At 51.2% G+C, this 17,382-nt stretch overlaps 6 protein-coding genes across 6 annotated transcripts; 3 read left to right on the top strand and 3 right to left on the bottom strand.

The window, feature by feature from the left end:
- Positions 1–453: 453 nt before the first annotated feature.
- On the bottom strand, positions 454–1,269 carry KD926_010142 (uncharacterized protein; the record flags this gene model as incomplete). Its single annotated transcript, XM_053102657.1, has 1 exon — positions 454–1,269. One exon carries the CDS (start codon positions 1,267–1,269, stop codon positions 454–456), a length of 816 nt encoding a protein of 271 aa, XP_052953909.1.
- Positions 1,270–1,951: 682 nt separating this feature from the next.
- Positions 1,952–4,130, bottom strand: KD926_010141 (uncharacterized protein; the record flags this gene model as incomplete). Its single annotated transcript, XM_053102655.1, has 6 exons — positions 1,952–2,236; positions 2,315–2,494; positions 2,559–3,070; positions 3,169–3,313; positions 3,563–3,694; positions 3,744–4,130. The coding sequence occupies 6 exons, from the start codon at positions 4,128–4,130 to the stop codon at positions 1,952–1,954; spliced, it is 1,641 nt and encodes a 546-aa protein (XP_052953908.1).
- A 1,573-nt stretch (positions 4,131–5,703) lies between these two features.
- On the top strand, positions 5,704–9,307 carry KD926_010140 (uncharacterized protein; the record flags this gene model as incomplete). The annotated part of the gene is made up of 6 exons (XM_053102654.1): positions 5,704–6,380; positions 6,815–6,998; positions 7,167–7,636; positions 7,753–7,868; positions 8,236–8,435; positions 8,504–9,307. The coding sequence occupies 6 exons, from the start codon at positions 5,704–5,706 to the stop codon at positions 9,305–9,307; spliced, it is 2,451 nt and encodes an 816-aa protein (XP_052953907.1).
- Positions 9,308–9,688: 381 nt separating this feature from the next.
- KD926_010139 (uncharacterized protein) lies at positions 9,689–10,384 on the top strand (the record flags this gene model as incomplete). Its single annotated transcript, XM_053102653.1, has 3 exons — positions 9,689–9,818; positions 9,880–10,196; positions 10,259–10,384. 3 exons carry the CDS (start codon positions 9,689–9,691, stop codon positions 10,382–10,384), a joined length of 573 nt encoding a protein of 190 aa, XP_052953906.1.
- Positions 10,385–11,124: 740 nt separating this feature from the next.
- Positions 11,125–13,885, top strand: KD926_010138 (uncharacterized protein; the record flags this gene model as incomplete). Its single annotated transcript, XM_053102652.1, has 5 exons — positions 11,125–11,593; positions 11,993–12,311; positions 13,000–13,209; positions 13,419–13,551; positions 13,673–13,885. 5 exons carry the CDS (start codon positions 11,125–11,127, stop codon positions 13,883–13,885), a joined length of 1,344 nt encoding a protein of 447 aa, XP_052953905.1.
- A 518-nt stretch (positions 13,886–14,403) lies between these two features.
- On the bottom strand, positions 14,404–17,138 carry KD926_010137 (putative GTPase activating protein (Gyp5); the record flags this gene model as incomplete). The annotated part of the gene is made up of 3 exons (XM_053102651.1): positions 14,404–14,466; positions 14,524–17,028; positions 17,100–17,138. The coding sequence occupies 3 exons, from the start codon at positions 17,136–17,138 to the stop codon at positions 14,404–14,406; spliced, it is 2,607 nt and encodes an 868-aa protein (XP_052953904.1).
- Positions 17,139–17,382: the final 244 nt, after the last annotated feature.

Genomic DNA, 17,382 nt, shown 5'->3' with positions numbered 1-17,382 from the left:
GAATCGAAATGCACCCTTGTGTCCCGGCTCTAGACGTGCATGAGACAGGGTCTCTCGACCACTACTGCTTAAGAACGTCATCATTTCGTGGCCGATGCTTTCCGCCAAACCCCTTGAACATCGGGCTTCTTGCAAATCCACGGCAACAAACCCTTGGAGATTCCTTGGGTCAATCTACTAAGACCGTCCCGGATTGACTCTCGCTGTCTACGAGCAGCGACAATCTCTTACCGACCACACAGCTAAATCCTCTTCGAGGGAAGAAAGACGGCAGAATGAATTGTGACATGTCATGGGCTATGAAAGATACAGGCCAACTCTTTCACAATCGACAGCAAATAGCTTGCACGTGTCCCAAAGAAACAAAGAAATTCGCTAAACACTGGCACGCGCCCCACCTACTTTGTTGTATTGAACCATCTTGATGGCCCACAAGTATTGGTGCAGTGGCCTTCACCTATCCAACTCTTTCAACAGTTCAAGCCCAAGGAAAACCTCCCCGTCCGTGATATTTGCAGTATTGTCTACGTCTTCGTCTTCGTCCTCATCTTCGCCCTCATCCAGGCTAGGTTCATCGAATGGGAAGCGTGCGACCAGGGGTCTCTCATTCCATTTCACCGAGGGGTCCGCATCCCTAGGGCGAGGCAGGGCGCGAAACTGCCCGGAAGATGCGCGGTAGATACCGTTATGTTTTAATTCGTCATTTGTTGGCCACGGGGCGTGAGGTTTCGCTAGCTCGATGCCGTGAGATACCCAAATCGTTTGCATGGCAAGAACGGATGATCGACCATCATCAAACTTCGTGACGTCGAATGCTGGCTTTGACTCCTTCTTTTTCTTCTTATATCCTCCTGATCTCAGTTTATATATTTTTCGTTGGATCTCTTGGATCTCGCGTTGTTGGTCTGCCTTAGCTTGTTCAATCATGGCCTCTTGATGAGCAAGCCATTCCTTAAAGGTGGATGGCAAAGCCGGTGACTTGGGTGCAGTATGACGAAAGTGACCCGAAACTCTTTTGTAGGTCTCATATTGTCTCTTTGCATCTGAGATCCATGTTCTGGAAGCGCTGTGTGACATTCTAGTGGAGAGTTTTTCTGATTTGGCCTGCTGGGGGAGGGTCGACCGCGCTGGTAGGTGGCTCCATGGCTCCATGGCTGCTTGGGACAGCGACAGCAGGCCAGGAAACATGTGAGCAGGGTCATTATGGTTGCTCTTGTCGACACGCTCAGCAGCGCCGAGGCAATCCATGAGTCCATGCTTTTCTTTCATTTCTGTGTCTTCTCTCTTGCAGTTTGCTGTGGTAAATGCAGGACACTCTATGTAGATTCTAATTTTTTTCTTCACTTTCTAAGTCTCTTTAGCTTCTTACGTGCAACAGGCCCTTTAGTCAATAATCTCATCAACGCCAGAGGTAAATGGTCGAGTTCGTCCCATGCCCAACCATATAATCCGACCATCCCCCGGAGACTACCGCTTTCATCCCCAAACGTTTCCACCAATCTTTATCGAGTGAAATATCTCTATCGAGTGAGATTCTCCAATCGTGCCCGATCCTTATGTACCCTTCTGGACATCAGGATACAGTCTCCCTCTTGTCGAGAATCCCTCTAGACCTCCACTGTCTCTCCTAATACCGCTCATCTGGTCTCAATTCAGCAGGGACAGACCATGGATCTCAGATATTGATGTGGGGCCGGTCTTATCAAGTTGGGCCTCGGAGAATGTTGAGCTTCTAGTATTTAGGTCCCAAGGCCGTTCAAAGCTACAATTTGATGTGTTGGTGTCGGCGAGAGAAGTCCGGCTTCCGTTGATCTTATGCAAGCATCGACCTGTATTCCGGACGTTGTGGCGAATGAATGACTACGCTCGACTCCAAGACGGCAAACATACAGAGAGATATGGTAAATCAAAACCAAACCCCATTATCCGAGACCAAACCAAAGATTATTTCCTAGTTGGTGATTGCCGGGATCACAATATAGCTCTCATGCTCTCCGCCGGTATATACAGTGTGTCTACCTCGATTCTCATCAACAGGGCTTGTCAACCGTAGAGCTTCAGCCTCGGGGAGAGCCATATCATGGCCGGAGATCCGGAGCATCAAACTCTCCCTTGCCTCGAAGACCATTCCGACTGGCCAGATAGGAATGAGCAACGAGACAACGGCACCGGGTGGAATGGGCTGACGAGACTTGTGGCCGTACTGTGGGACCTCATCATCATAATCACTTTGACGCTATCGCAAGCTGACGTGGTGAGATGCGCGAAGCATCCCCTGCTGGCCAAGATGCTTCGCGACGTTGACGGTGGGGACCTCGGGCCCGGGCTTGGGCATTGAGAACCAGTTCAGGGATTTGAGGAGCTCTCTGGATGAGGAGATCTTGCGGATTTGCACTAACACGTCGAAATCGTCTGCTGCGTCGCAGGACATGTAGAGCTTCACAAACGGCCGTCCGCAGACCTCAGTGCATCTGTCAAAGTAGACAATGAAGTCCTGTATTCATTCCAGATGCGGTTAGCAGACATGGTCAACCGTCTCTCGAGTATTGGGAACCTACGGAGGAATCACTCAGAGAATGGCCTTCATGAGCCACCTGGGACGGAGTGCTTGGCTTCGTCCTGGTGAGGCTGCTGTTTTCGTCTAGATAATACCGTCTCGTTTGTTGACGGACAGGGGGCCACTGTTTCTCCGCACGCTCTACCACCGTGCCCGAATAGCTGCCGTCATATCCCAGCAGACTGAGTCGGACCCGAGGTGTATCATCCTCCCACCCATTCTGGATGCCCTTTGCGTAGAAATCGTAGAAACGTTGCATGTCATCCGTTGCCTCTGGTCGGTACAGGTCATGCCATTCCTGGGACGCGTGCACACGAAGCCACTTCCGAGCTGTTTGTGCGCGTTCAAACGTCTGGAAGGAGCCTTCACAATGTAGACCGGTGGAGTAGGAGGCCGTCAGATACATCGGAATGTCACGGATGTTTTCCGGTCTGATTCGTTTTTCGTCCCAGTAGTCATCATAGAGAGGTCGCGATTTGACCATTGCGCTCAGATATTCGGCGTTGCCTCGGCCTGGACCATCACCAATAGGTAGGTAGTGTGCATATCAGCCATGTGACCCTAGGTACCATTTCGGAATGTGTGGTAAAGGAGGGGTCATAGGTACGTACCTGCAAATGCTTGGACGATCAGATCAGCAAAGCCCAGTCTGGGGATTCCGCCTCGGCAGGACTGCTGTCCATAGGGATCGGTCAGTCCTTCCCATGGCGCGATGGCCTTGAGGTTCGGGTGGTTGAAGCGAGCGGCGAAATTGAGCTGGGAGATAGCGAGCCAGGAGTTTCCCCTTGCAGAATGTTAACGGAATTGACCAACTCGAGCGAATACGTCTTGCAAACCGATAGACATACATCATAACCACCGAACCGTTACACCATGGTTACTGCGCAGCCCAGGTGATGGAGTCGTAAACATCGATCGCTTCCTATCCTTGGTGGTCAGCAAACAAGCAAGCAAGTCATGGCGGCGGAAGAGCACCACTTGTCCTACTGTAGGTAGGTAACTGACCTGTTCTCCCCAAAACATGAGAGCCCCCTCGGAATTACCGCTGCCTCGGGCGTCGACATCGATGATAGCATAACCCCTCGAGCACCACTCCGCCGGGTTCGGTCCCTTCCAATCAAGATCAAAGTGAGAGAGCTGCGTCTAGATACTCGAGAGGTTCACCAGGGATACACTTAAGACATACTTCAAATGTTTCGTATCCGCTAAGGTTCTGATACGGTAATCCAATATGCCATGGCCCCATGTTGTCGTAGTTCAGCGTGCTCGTGCCGACTTTCCCGTACGGACCCCAGGGGAGGATGGCAGGCACCTTCTCGTGCTCGTTTGCTGGTCGAAAGATGTCCGCATACAGCTTGATTCCATCCCGCATGGGAATCGCCCGATCTTGTTCCCAGGTCACGTCCACCGGGAAAGCCTGAGACCCGGGGGATCTGACATGGCCCCTGGGAAGCTTCTGAGTCTTTCCGGGATGAAACCCGGTATAGTTGAACCCCAAGTGCCGCTCTGGGTGGACTAAAGGCTTGTACACAGTGTCCGGGAACCGCTGGCGAATCTTTTCTTGAACAGACATGTTGGATGTGCTCGGGTTGGAATATCGGAAGTGGTATACTCAGGCGATGAAGCGGGATTGTGTGTACATATTGATGTAAATCCAGATTCCAGACCTCTTTATACAATGATCAATATATCGGCTAACAGCATGATAGGATCATGTTTATTTGGTAAGCGGAAGAGGGGAGATTCAGCTATGTACTGGAGTAGGGAATTGTACTAGAGATCCGTTCACGAAGCCGACGGGGAAGCTCCACATCCCGGTGGGGATACATTCTACTCCCTATTTCCGTAACTAACGGTCTTGGTTCTCCTAATCTTGCAATTGGAAAGGGGAGGGGGGAAAGTAGATTTCCACCGAGTTCTCTTACCGCTGATTTAAATGCCTACTACAAGCAGTGTAGGTAGTGGATAGATAGTAAAAAGGTCAACATGGAATCACCACCGGATTCTATGATTTCTTTGGTGGTTATACAAACTTCGATAGAGCCTACTAGATCATCTTTGCGATTGTATATGTGGCCGCGGGAATATGCACTAGAAAAAGCCCTTCGCTAGAAGGGGTTGACCCTTTTTAGTGCAGTGGTATTTTTTCCACAGTATATAGTGCTTATAATAAGTATTGGTACAACCCTGAAAAGACTACCATGGAATTTTATAGAGATTTCACTACCTAACTTGCCACATCTAGTCCGCCGTAACCATACGACAGTTCACAAATGTACTGGAAACCTAGTCATAGTTTAAATTCTTGAACGGTTGACGACTGGCATCGAACTGATAGTAGAGAGAGGGTAGAAGGTTAGCAATGGTTTCTTGAGGCGAGGCAGAGGATATCACAGCTTACTTTGGCATTCCTGGTCTGGTCCAACACCACGGCTCGCTCCCCGAAGCCAATCCATGTGGCTGGCAAATCAAGTGACGTGCTCTTTTCCTCGAAGTCTGCCTGAGCCTTGCGAATGGCACCGATTGATTTTTCCCGTGCAATGCAATGGTGAAGATGAACTGAAAGCGCACTGCAGGCTCCCCTCCAAATAGGCCGCCAGATCGAAAACTGCAGCATCAGGGGTACTCACAAGCATCGCCTGTACTTCCGTCGATGCGTAACGAACCAAAGACGAGACCAAATTCGAGATGGTATCTTTCTCGGGTAACGATCATACCACGGTATTCCGAGGGTCGTCATCCCATTGGTCTTATGGGCGGGCGCTAGTGACGGGACCCACCTCTTACAATACATTTCATTGTTCCGGGTCCGGCCCCAACCTTTGTTTTCTCATAGTAAATTGTATGGGATGTCAAAAGTTGAGCTTCAAGAATGAACAATTCTCACAGGCAGCGGTAATTAAAATCATCAATTAGGGCTTAGGGGTCTCGCCTAAGCTAATCTGGAGATCGCACGAATCTGTACTTTGACCAGAAGAAGAGTTTCGACTGTCCAGTAGGACTTCTTTCGCTGCACGTCATATTGCCGTCTGGACTATAATCCTCCCTACCAATCGAGACCTATCAAATAAAGTTCACGTTTAGCTCGAAGCCTCACCCCCGCCCTCGTCTCTTCTTCGACACACCCGACCCACGAATTGGACGTTATGTTCGATTTCGACTTCTTGGCCGAGCTCCCTGCTGATACCCCCCGCATGGTGGCATCGACCCTTAATTCCATCAAGTCCGCTATAAGGCGTAACCTCCAGCACCCGTACATTGTCATCGATTATGTCAACCCAGATATTGTCGAGAGGCTTGTCGAATCTCCGCGCCTACGTTTCCTGAAGGCGTCAAGGCTGTTTTACGATGCAGATCTGCGCAAACTGATTTTAAAGATACCCTCTACTTTTCATGATGCCGCCAGCAGAGCTTTTGACCACCTACTTACACGACACATGGAATCTTCTGGCGTCGACGAAGAGGTAGCAGAACCTCAAGGCTCGGGGCGCGTCAAGGACGGCCCCTACTCCAAGGAGCCTGACGAATCGTATCTCCCGGTGCGACGGATCCCTGGTCGTGATCCCAAGTGGCCCACCCTAGTAGTGGAAGTCGGTTACAGCGAGACTCGGGGTCGGCTGAGAGTTGATTGCCGTTGGTGGCTTGGCCGCTCCCAAGGCCAAGTCAAAATTGCATTACTACTATCTATCGACCGGGACCGGCCTCATATTTTGATAGAAAAGTGGGAAAACGGGCCTGCCACACACGGCTACAATTTCCGAGTCCCAGGACGGCTCTCCCCACAGAAAACAGCAGCTATCAGTGTTACCCTCGAGAATGATGAGTATGTCACCACAGGAGCGCCACTTTGCCTGTCCCTTGATGACATCGTGCTCCCCCCTGTTCCCGGAAGTGTCCCCCCGTGTCAAATCATAGACCATGATTTCGAAAAATTGGCAAGGGCTATATGGAGAAAGCAAGGGTTTGTTGCAAGACCGACTTGACAGATGACGGAAATCTTGCTTCAGAGCGGGAATCAATTTCTCTTCGTTCGACCAAAAAGTGGAGGATGGACAAGTTTGCTGCCATGTGGAGATCAACTTCAGGTTTCGGTTCGACGGGAGCAATGGACGTGGTATGCTTAAGCTCTCGATTCACGGACAATCTCTCGGAACGGTGGAGTGGGAGATCAATTAGTGAAGACCTCTTTCCTATCCTTTGCTGCGCTGTCCTCGGTTTCTTTCTCCCGTTCTCCGACGGGGTTTCCGAATCACGTAGCGCAACGAAATACATGGCGATGAAGGCATTATTCTCCGCCGGCTGGTCCGTCGGGTGGGTGCCAGCAATGGATGCCGGTAAGGGCACCGCATTCTCACTCACGAACATGGGAAACACCGCGCTGAAGTCAGAAAAGTTTACCCCGTCGGGTCCCACCTTCTGGGTGACCCATTCCGATCGGAAGGTGCGCATCAGGTGCTCTGGAGAGTCAAAATACAGCTCGGCCACACCGTCGCTGAATGCCCAGGGCGGATGAGCATTGGGTACCTTCTGCGATGTATCCGCATGGTACGCTGCGTCAATGACATGCGTCTGGAAGTATGTGCTGGGCCTTGTGACGGCATCACCGCAGAACCATCCACTCTTACTACGTCTGGGTGCCACCCGCTGCTTTGACTACAAGAGCCCCCATGTCACCTCGGATATTCAGTCAGTCTTGGAACAGGAGGGATCGGGCCCAGTCTTGCAGGGATTTGATACGGTGGGAAGTCAAGCAGGCTTAGGCTCGACGCAGTCGATGGCGGCTTGTGTTTCCCCAGATGCGACCTTTGTATCTGTCGTTGTGCAGCAGGGTCCTCGATTCAGGATGCCACTGGCTACTTCGAACAGCGACGTGAAGATCCAATTGAAGGGGGTCCTTCACCCGATCACGATTCCTGCGCGGAAAGCAGATTACGAGCGCGCATGGATGGCATTTCAGTGCGCCGTTACACACTGTGGTTCGCGGTTTCAGTTCCCTTCGGTGGAGATATTCAATGGAAGTGCTGAAGAGGCCATGGACCAAGTGCTCGCGGTGTCGGGTCATGGCCGTGGCTTGGGGAAGTTAGTGCTCCAGCATCCATTGCAATAGATAGTTGTTGTGTTGCTTTATACGAAGATTCTAATGTAAGGGGTCTTCTCCATATCTAGAAGTAAAAATGAGAGAATATGACGTTTAGATGCCAGAGAACTCCTGTGGGATCAGAGAGCCCCCGTCGGGCCGACGGGGGGACTCCGCACGGTACTGATCCCCATGGTGATCCACGTATCTTCCGCTTACTCATTGCACAAGTGAGTTAGTTAACTAGTTAACTAACTGGTTCTATCCTTGGATAGTTAGTTAGTTAGGAGAGGTAGAGGTTGACTAAGCGGACCGCGAAGATCTGAGAGGCAAATGATGATGAGACGCTTCTTTTCAGAGGGACTCCAACCTCTTGCTTCCTATCGAAATCGCCGATGATTGGAATGCTCGGAATCTGATGTCCCAGCCACGGCCACAATAACCGGAACGCTGGCTCGATGGAGATCGGCTCGTCAAGATCCTAGACGTGTGAGTACTGCTCAGAGGAGTTCAGTCGGAAGGAGCATCTCCAGCGACATGAATCCCGTCACCTGGGATTGAGACCATTCCGATGCGAACTGTGTTCCCGTACGTTTTCTAGAAGGTGCGCATCCTGGACGAGGACCTTCCCCAGATCCTGAATCTCGAGATGACGTCTGGAACCTTGATTCTACAGGGACACTCTTGCAAGGCACCGATTCATTCACCAACCAGAAAACGCTGATGATGGTCGCTACTGGACCTACGGACGGCCCAGATCCCAACGGGCATGTCGAAATTGCGCCCGGGCCAAGCAACGTTGTAACGGAGTCTGCCCATGTCTTCGATGTACTCGAAAGAATCTCCCGCGCGAGCCGGCCATTTCTCAGGGTGTGACGGAATCGCAAGACACTGACCCGGCGTCGGCGTCTATGCTTGATTCGTTGAGCGGTGACGGCCATGACATGCTTAGCCAGCATCATGTGGAGATGCCTACTATCGCATTAAGCATGCGGGCCACTAACGAAGCAGATCCATGGCCACTAGATATTACTGCACCTGATGGTCCGGAGCCGAATCAAGGGGCCCAAAATACGCCGTTTGCCAACGTTGGCGACCATGCAATTGACCTTTTTCCTCTAACCAGTCAGCAAGATATCAATGAGCAATCAGGCACCTCACAGAGTGCTGAAACTACGATCGATCAAGCATGTTCCTCGTTAAGCAACGCAGACTCTTCCTCAAGCAACTGCAACCTTGTTGCGAATCAGACAAGATCGGCTTCAAAAAAGTGCAGCTGTATTCGGTTTCCGGAGAGGCTCCCGGAAGATGATGAAGTTGTCGCAGCTGAGGATTTTGGTCACACGGCAAAAATCCCCGAGACAACATATGAACTGCTGCTAGGCTTTTGGAGAACCCAGCAATGTGTCCAATGCAAAGCCACTTGCCAAGATACTTCCTTTATCAGCCAAGCTCTTTTGAATGCCATGATCCAGCTGTATCATGAGCATTTTGACCCGTGGATGCCCTTTCTGCATCCTTCTGTATTTGAAGATGGTAACGTACCTTGGATCCTTGTTCTGGCCGTGGCATCTGTCGGCTGTCAGCACTCTGATATAACAAATTCCGAAGTCTACCTTCTTGGGCTGCGTGGCCTTCTGCAAAGAGCTTTGAACACGACCGTATACTACTAACCCCCTTTCCCCTCCCTGGTTTGATTTTGGTCCATACGTTCTAATAAATCCTAGGCCGTGGAACCTTCCTCTTTTCATCAACTAGCTCTTGCTCAGTGTTTTCTTTTACGGGACGTGGGTCTTCTATTCAGTAGGCATGAAGACGACATCCGTACCTCACAGTATCAGAAAAGCACGCTAGCCACACTTGCTCAATCAATAGGCTCCGATGATGAAATACGAGAAAATATCCCGTCAGACGCCTCTTCCTCTGGACTCTACATGTCGTGGCGTCAATGGATTTTGGCAGAGACGTGAAGGCGAACTGTATATTGTATCTGGGGTGAGCCTGGCAGCACAAAGCTTTTAGGCACAACAGCTGATCTTCTTATCAGTTACGGAATGCTTTCATTTTATATTCAGAGACGTGCCTTGAGTCCGCAGGCCATGAACCCCCCGAGCATCCCCAGTAGTGACGAGCTATGGAACTCCAGTCCGCAAGAATGGCATCAAAGGCTCTTAGAAAGCGGAAGTAAGTGAACTCTCCTATCTCTGAGTTAGAGATGCTAGTGGTAACTATCCTTTGCCTACAGGTATTTCGGAGCTATCAAGCCTGAGAAGCGTATTGATTAACCCTCCACGCACCGACCACCTATTTGATAATACGTCGAAGTTGAGGGACCTGGTTACTTTCCTCACTTCTTATGTTGAGGAACGGCGTGTCTTCGGTTCTTCACAACCGTGGTTTGTGCCTGAACGGATTCTCAATACTCGTGGTCGAGCATTCTTTGAATGGCCTGATGATGTTGTCACCCTGAAAACCTCCACTGATCGATATTGTGATCCCATCATTGAGCGATTTGAGGGGCTTGTGACAGCACATCAGAGCCCGCCGAGCCTGTTTTTGAAGGTAACCTATCATACTACCAACATCCTTCGACGCACGCCACTGCGTTGCTTATATGCCCTCAGCGGTGGCAGGCCAATCTGGAGCAAATGGGTATCGCGGCAATCAGTCTCTCACAATGGATGTCACAAAACCCGATCTTCGCAAGAGAGAGCCTTCTTCATGCGGCCTCACTATACAATGATCTCTGATGCAGTCAGTGGATCCGGGTTCCATCATCTGGCGTTTCTCATTGCAACACTCTATATTTGGGCTTATTATAACCTAGGTGTAGAGGGGATCGGACAGGTAGATAGCAGTAATAGACCCTGTCATCCTCTTCGCCTAGACAAGCATCTCTCATCACGCGAGAAAAGGTCGTGGATATTGGGCATATCAGACGCCCCCGTGTACCTGAAAGGTGTGGGTATGTTGGTCAACCAGGAGAGTGCACTACGCGCCCTGAAGGGGTTCCGGAAATCGTTATCGAGACAACGCTCCTGGCCCTCTCTTCGCCGCGGTCTAATATATGCAGTCACAGAGATGATAGAGGGCGTTTTGCGTCGTATGCGCCTTAGTTGAGGCACGGTGGGCAAATCCTACATGCGCCTGGACCAGACCAACCTCTACATTGATGGGGATCAGAATATTTTTTAATAGTTGTTTATAAAAAGAATAATAAGCAAAAATCTACTTCACATAATTTTATTGAAATAATTCAAATGGTTCTTGGTTGTTTCGAATTATTTAGATTAAGTATAACTAAGAGGGGCCGATCCTGCTGAGATAACATCATAACCCCCAACGCGCTAACTTCCGCTCAAATTCCTTCTCCGGAACCTCCATTAAGACATTGCTTAGTGCCGACTAAGACGTGCAATCATATCAGCTCATCTTGCTTCTACACTACATCGAGAATTGAAGATCTGATTCCGGTTTAAACTGCAGCAACATGCCCTCGATCCCTCTTCATCCTCGCGCGTCTTCCGCGGTCGACTCGCCTTCTTCCCCCGCCAATCCCCTCCCCCAACTGCTTCAGACGCCCTCCGGTCTCGCAATCCTCGAGCTACAGGGCACGATCAACGTGCCGTCTCAAGACGGTCAAGAAGACGAGTCTGATCCGGCTGGAACAGCCAGCGATCCTAGCGACCCCAACACCCCCGCGTTCGAAACCCCGATCGGCAAGCTCATGTTCCCGGATTACTCGCCCCAGACTACGAGCCCAGATGATACCAAGTGGATGAAACGGGTGTATCTATATGTGGGCAGATATCAGCGGATGACGGGGGAGGTGAAGAAGCTGCCTCAGCCGCTTGCTGTGGTTCAGAAGCGACCGAATACGGATAGTGAAGAGTTGGAAATCGTTGAGATCGTGAAGTTTAAATTGCTTTTCAAGAACCGACCGGAGCCTGTCAATGATAGTTGATTTTTCTGAGGGTTTTGACGGTCTGATGGAAATTCCGAGATTACGGGGTGCTGGAGTGAGGATGACTCTTTGGTCATATCTCCTCTCAAGTTTCGATCAGGAATCTACAAGGAAGCAACGATCAACTGCTGCTGGCATTTGGAGGATCACGGGTACCGTCTTCGATGGTCTTTCTTGAATGGTCTGAGATGCTACCAGGCTCGGCTTGGTTCCCCTGTCCTACGGCTACCGGAACTGGCATTTCTATCTTGTCCCGACGGAAGCCAAACTTCAAAGAACAAGCTTGGTGCCCACCAAACTCGGCATGATCTTATAAGACCCCGTGCGGTCCTTTCAGATAATTGCCTATTATGGAGCTAGCTACCTGGCTATTTGGATACTTAATGGCCCTGAGATCAAGCTGCCGGTCGCAAATCCTTATGGCATTTCTCAATCAAGCCGTTCATCATGGCGGTCACTCCTGTTTTCGATGAGAGTCTTTTCCTCTCCACCCTAGGCCCAGAATACATGGGTTTTGACCATATCGCCTGGTACGTTGGGGATGCCAAACAGGCAGCATCCTTTTACGTTACCCGGATGGGGTTCAAGCACATCGCCTATCGTGGCCCCGAAACTAGGTCCCGTTCCATAGTATCATACGTGGTCTCCGATGGCGATGCGGTCTTTGTCCTCACCTCTCCGAAATGCGCCCCAGTTTTGAATGTGATGATCCTGTCTCCGAGAAGGATGCTGAACTGCTCGCCGAGATCCATGGTCATTTAACCAAACATGGGGACCGGGTCAAGGACGTTGTCTTCAGAGTCAGTGGGGATGTCAATGCCGCCTAGAAGGAAGCTGTTGGTCACGGGGCAACCCCAATTTCACCTCCAACGATATTACATGGGAAAGGGCACGGCTCGATTACCTTGGCGACGATAGGAACGTACGCAGACACAGCGCACTCCCTAGTCAATCGGGAGGGATATACCAGTCCGTTCCTGCCGGGATATGAAAAGATCACCGAGGAGGATCCCAGTAATGGGTCTTTGCCCCAAATCGACGTTATCGATATTGATCATTGTGTGGGCCATCAGCCATGGAATGGAGTCGACTCGACATGCTGGAGAAGCTTCAAGTGCTAGTACTTCAACGAGAAAGGCTACCTACTTCAGATCTTCTCCAAACACGCCCTCGATCGGCCGACGGTGTTCACCGAAATCATCCAACAGAAGTAATTTCGACGGGTTTGGCGCTGGGGATTCCCAGAGCTTGTTTGAGGCATTTGAGAGCGAGCCAGGCGTAACGGGGGGAATCTACAGAAGTACAGGCAGATTATTATTCTAATTCTGTTAATCAAACGAACCAGAACCCATCTTAATCTATGTAACCTCTCATCTCTAAATCTATAATCTCTCTACACAGGATAAGCGTAGGTATAACCGACCTGCAAAAGAAATACCCGAACGTCGCGGAATTCGGCCGTCCCAGCGATTCCGTCATCGCCCAAACAGGACAGCCGAGGCCAACCGTTCCGAAGCCTGGACAAGTCTCGAAGGAACAGACGGAGTTGCTCACTCGTCTGCCTTGTCTGTCTGCTGAGACTTGCTTTCTCTCTCCCGGAGTTATTGAATTGTAAACCCCTCTGTACTATTCCGTCTTGTTCTACCCCGCAGTGCCTGAAATGTCATATATAAGCTAGTCTCACCGGGACGGACGTGGATAGATTTGAAATCACGGTGTACATACTTCCTTCTTACCTCACTATAGTTACTGATTCTATACCATCGCAATCTGCCGACGGAACTCAATGCTCTTGAAACTCAAACATCAAACAACCTCAGCATCGCAACCGCAAGCGCAACCCAAAAGAAAATGGCCCCCATCGAGCGCATCACCCTCTTCAAAATCCCCAACGAAGAAGACCGCCTCCGCGTCCTAGAACAGTACAAGGTTCTCGCAAAGACCGCCGTCAAGGTATGTATTCATGCTCTTGTCCATCCTATTTACTTAGCCACCCTATCCTGCTACCTATCTCACTTTCAAACGTTTACCTACTGTATGTACATGACATCTAACATCCCAACCCATCCTCCAGGACGGAAAACCATACATCACCAACGTCGCCGTGGGTCAATCGTTCCCGGACCCTCGGAATAAGGGCTTCAATGTCTCTGTGAAGACGACGTTCGCGTCGCTGGAGGATATGCAGTATTATGATAGCGAGTGTGAGGCGCATAAAGCGTTAAGGGCGGTCGCGGGTCCGGTGAAGGAGGATATTCTGTCGACGTACTTTGAGAGTGTGATTTGATTTGATTGAGGGGAGGGGAGGTTGGCTATGTATGTATGAATGAATGAATTGATAGATTGGAAATGCAAGGAGGGTTAAATTGTTTCATATCATATCCTGAATAAGATCTATTTCATGATATACACTGCATACATGGAAAATGCATCGGTGCCAATTAGGACAACAAAAAACGAATAGTAGAATGGGGGGACAATAAACATAGGCATAGGTGAGTTGTGCATCAATATATGGCGTGAGGAATATTTCATACGATGCCGCTTCATAACGATCGCGAGCCGAGTAGTTCGCGCAATGTCCAAGGGTGGGAAGGGGGGAAGAAATCAGATGAGGTGATGATACAATGACAGCTTTATCCTCGCCCGGAGTGGCTGTAAGCGGAACAGATGCCCAGACCTGTTAAATGTACACGAAATCAAAGTCGCAAGAGATATTGATGGAGCGGCGAGAGCAGGGCTGTTTCCGGATATCACGGGCCAACAAATATACAAACCAAAAAAAAAAAAAATTCTCATCCGGGTTTAGCCAAGAGCTTTGCGGAGATCACTCCATTTCTGTTTCAAGTTCTCGTGGTTCTCGTGGATCTGTGAATGTCCCAGTTAGTTGAATTGTGATCGTCAATCTCGCACAATGATGCTTACCTCCGCCCATTTCATTTTCGCTTCCACCAGCTCCCGTTCCATCTCGGCCATCTGCTCCACCAGGGAACGGTTCTCGTTCTGCACTTCCACGTTGCGCTTCATGATCCGATCCATCTCGGTCTGGAGCTTCTCCTCCACCTCTTGGGGCTGTTTATCCACCACAATCTTGAGTTCGGTCACTTGCATCTTCATGGCGTCGTTCAGATCGGTCAGTTCCTCGTTTTCGACCTTGACATGGACGAGCTCCGACGCAAGCTGGACATGTTCCTTGTCCGATGCCTCGGCCTGTTCTTCCAGGAGCCGGATCCGGGCGCTTTGGGCGGATGCCGTGTGTCGGAGGTTGTCGAGTTCAGCGTCGCGCTCTTTCTCGGCTCGCTCTTTTTCCTCCCATTCGGCGGTGTAGGCGCGGATCAGCCCCGGCTCGAGGGTCACGGCGCAGGCGTCTTGCACCAGGATGTCCGCCCGATAGATCTCTTTGTCGGCGGATCCGGAGCTGCCAAAGAACCCCGATTCAAGTATGGAAGATGCGGAAGGCTGTTTGTCGATGTAGGTATCGAATAAGCGCTCCTTCAAGAAGACCGTCAATGGCGTCATATCTTTCATTTCCAGCAGAGCGTCCGCATTTCTGCGCATGATGGCGAGCGCGAATTTCAGGATCGTGCTCTCCAGGCCTTCTTCGAAGATGAGATCGTAGATGCGAAGGACCAACTGCAAGGGGAAACGGTAGGCGAAGAGAGTGAGGAACCACTGCGTGGCGTACAGCTGTGGATTGACCCCTCGCCGGCGAAGGTGACAGCAGAGTGCAGGTTCCATGTCCTCGAGGAAGCGTTCAAAGAGGTACAGGCTGCGGTGGAGTCCAGGCATATCCTGAACAAACATCTCACGCAGCCCGTATTGGTTCATCAACTTCACGAGAAGAGCGAACGCCTCGACTTCGTCCAGATTGAATAGCAATGGCATCGCAATAAAGTTCATGCCTTGGGCGTACCCGACGGCCTCGTCGTACAGGGCATATGCTTTGCACAGGCCAAATAGGCCTTCCTGGTTCCCTTGCGACACAAAGTAACGCGAATAACTAGTCCGAGCGCCCAAGTCCCGGCGGATCGTTTTCTCCAGCTTCTGCAGCGCCGCAGCATCGTCCTTGGCTTTCTTCTTCCGGGCGGTCTCGCTGGCCGCTTGCTCCTTTGCCAACTTCTCAGGATCCAACTCTTGGGAGGGGCTCGGAGAGGACCCAGCGTTTGAATGAGCGATGGAAGCAGAATTCTCCGATCGGATAGATGATCGCGATGAAGAGGCAGCCGAGTCCTTCTCACCGGTGCCATTGGGAGTCAGCTGCTTTTCCTTATCCGTACCGCGCGCGACAAGCTCCCTGTACGTCTCCTCGACCTCGACAGGTTTGCTGTCGGCTAGAATCTGCCAGATTACCCCTCGAATCGTTTGTGGAATGCCTCGCTTGATGGCGGCGTTCAACTCTTCGGAATTGGTGCCTTTCAACGCCTGCGGGCCGTTATTGACTAGTTGCTGCCAGAGCTCCCAGTCGACAGGTACCGATGCGTCGGTCGCGGAGGTCGAAAACCCGGATACGGTTCCCGGTGCGAGGTTGGGGTTGATCGTGGACGTTCCGTTGGGCGGCGAGGCCGCGGGCGACACAGCACGAGGCGCCGCCGCCGAACCGTTCTCACCCTCTTCGGGGATGCTGGGAGGACTTCCGGCGGAGTGACTGTTGCTTGCACGTCCAGACGTGACACTTGTTTCGTCATTTTCCGTTGCCAGCCCTTCTTCTCGCATTCTGAGCTGCTTGAACTGATCCTTCAAACTGTTGCGCCTCGGTTTCCGGTTTCCGTCCGCGTCCTCGTCGTTTGATCGGCCTGCCAATTCAGGGTTACTGGAAATCGTCGAGATAGAAGCAGCAGTGTTCCGGCGGCCTGTTTGCGGAGGCGGCGATTTGACCTCCCGACTCGACGTTGAGCTCCGTGAAAGCCACGCAAACGGACCGGTGAGTTTCCGGGTGAGAGGCGCAGGCGGTGCAGGAGCTGGAAGTTTATTTTCCGGCGGTGAATTGGCCGGTGGGCCCTGGATCTGCGAGTTCTGAGTAGATACGGAATCCCTAGAAGGGACCGCCGCAGTAGCGTCGTTCTTCGTCTCCGCGCCCAGGCCCTCGGGTTTGGGCCACTCCGACTCGTCGTCCTTACTCCCGCCAGCCAAATTGACATCGTCCAGAGACGTCGTGGACAGTCGGTGGGCGGTCAGGAGGGGAGATTTCTGCGCTTTCTGTTTACGCGGGGTTTCGGCCTCCGACTGGTGGTCCGAATGGACCTCCTCTTCACTCTGGTTATTCTCTCCATGAGGTTCTGATGGTAACGCCGGAACTTCGGTCTGCTGAGGAGTGGACGCCGAGTCACTTGGAGGGCTGTCTGTTAAGGAACGGGTCGAAGAACTCTGGGGGATGGAAACCGTGAGGTTGTTGTGAGTATCGGGTGATTCGGGGGCATCGTCGAAGGAGTCCTAAATGGAAATACAAAAAAACAATCCAGTCAGACATTGTAATGAGACCTGAGACAATCGCGATTTCTCACCCCTTCGTGATCTCCGCTGTTTCGTCTAGAGGAGGACATCTTATGTTGTGTTCAATCTAGCCCCCAGGGAGAGTTCGGACAAATCGATAGACAGGCGCTTTCAAAAGTTCAGGAGAACAAAACACGAAACGGCGAAAATGACACGAGATTTTAAGTCGACGAAGCTAGGTTTTAGAGCAACGGACAGGCCATGGTAAGGAGAAAGGGGGAGGTTGAAGGAAAAAGCCGTTGAAGTGGCAGCCAGCCAACGGTGGATGGATGGATGGATGAAGAAGGGGGGAAG

Source organism: Aspergillus affinis (genome assembly GCF_023601865.1).
Source record: "Aspergillus affinis strain CMG 70 chromosome Unknown NODE_77_length_175834_cov_85_933294, whole genome shotgun sequence".
Classification (NCBI taxonomy): Eukaryota; Fungi; Ascomycota; class Eurotiomycetes; order Eurotiales; family Aspergillaceae; genus Aspergillus; species Aspergillus affinis.
Note: the sequence above shows the minus strand (reverse complement) of the source record. Positions and strands in the feature narration are given on the sequence as shown.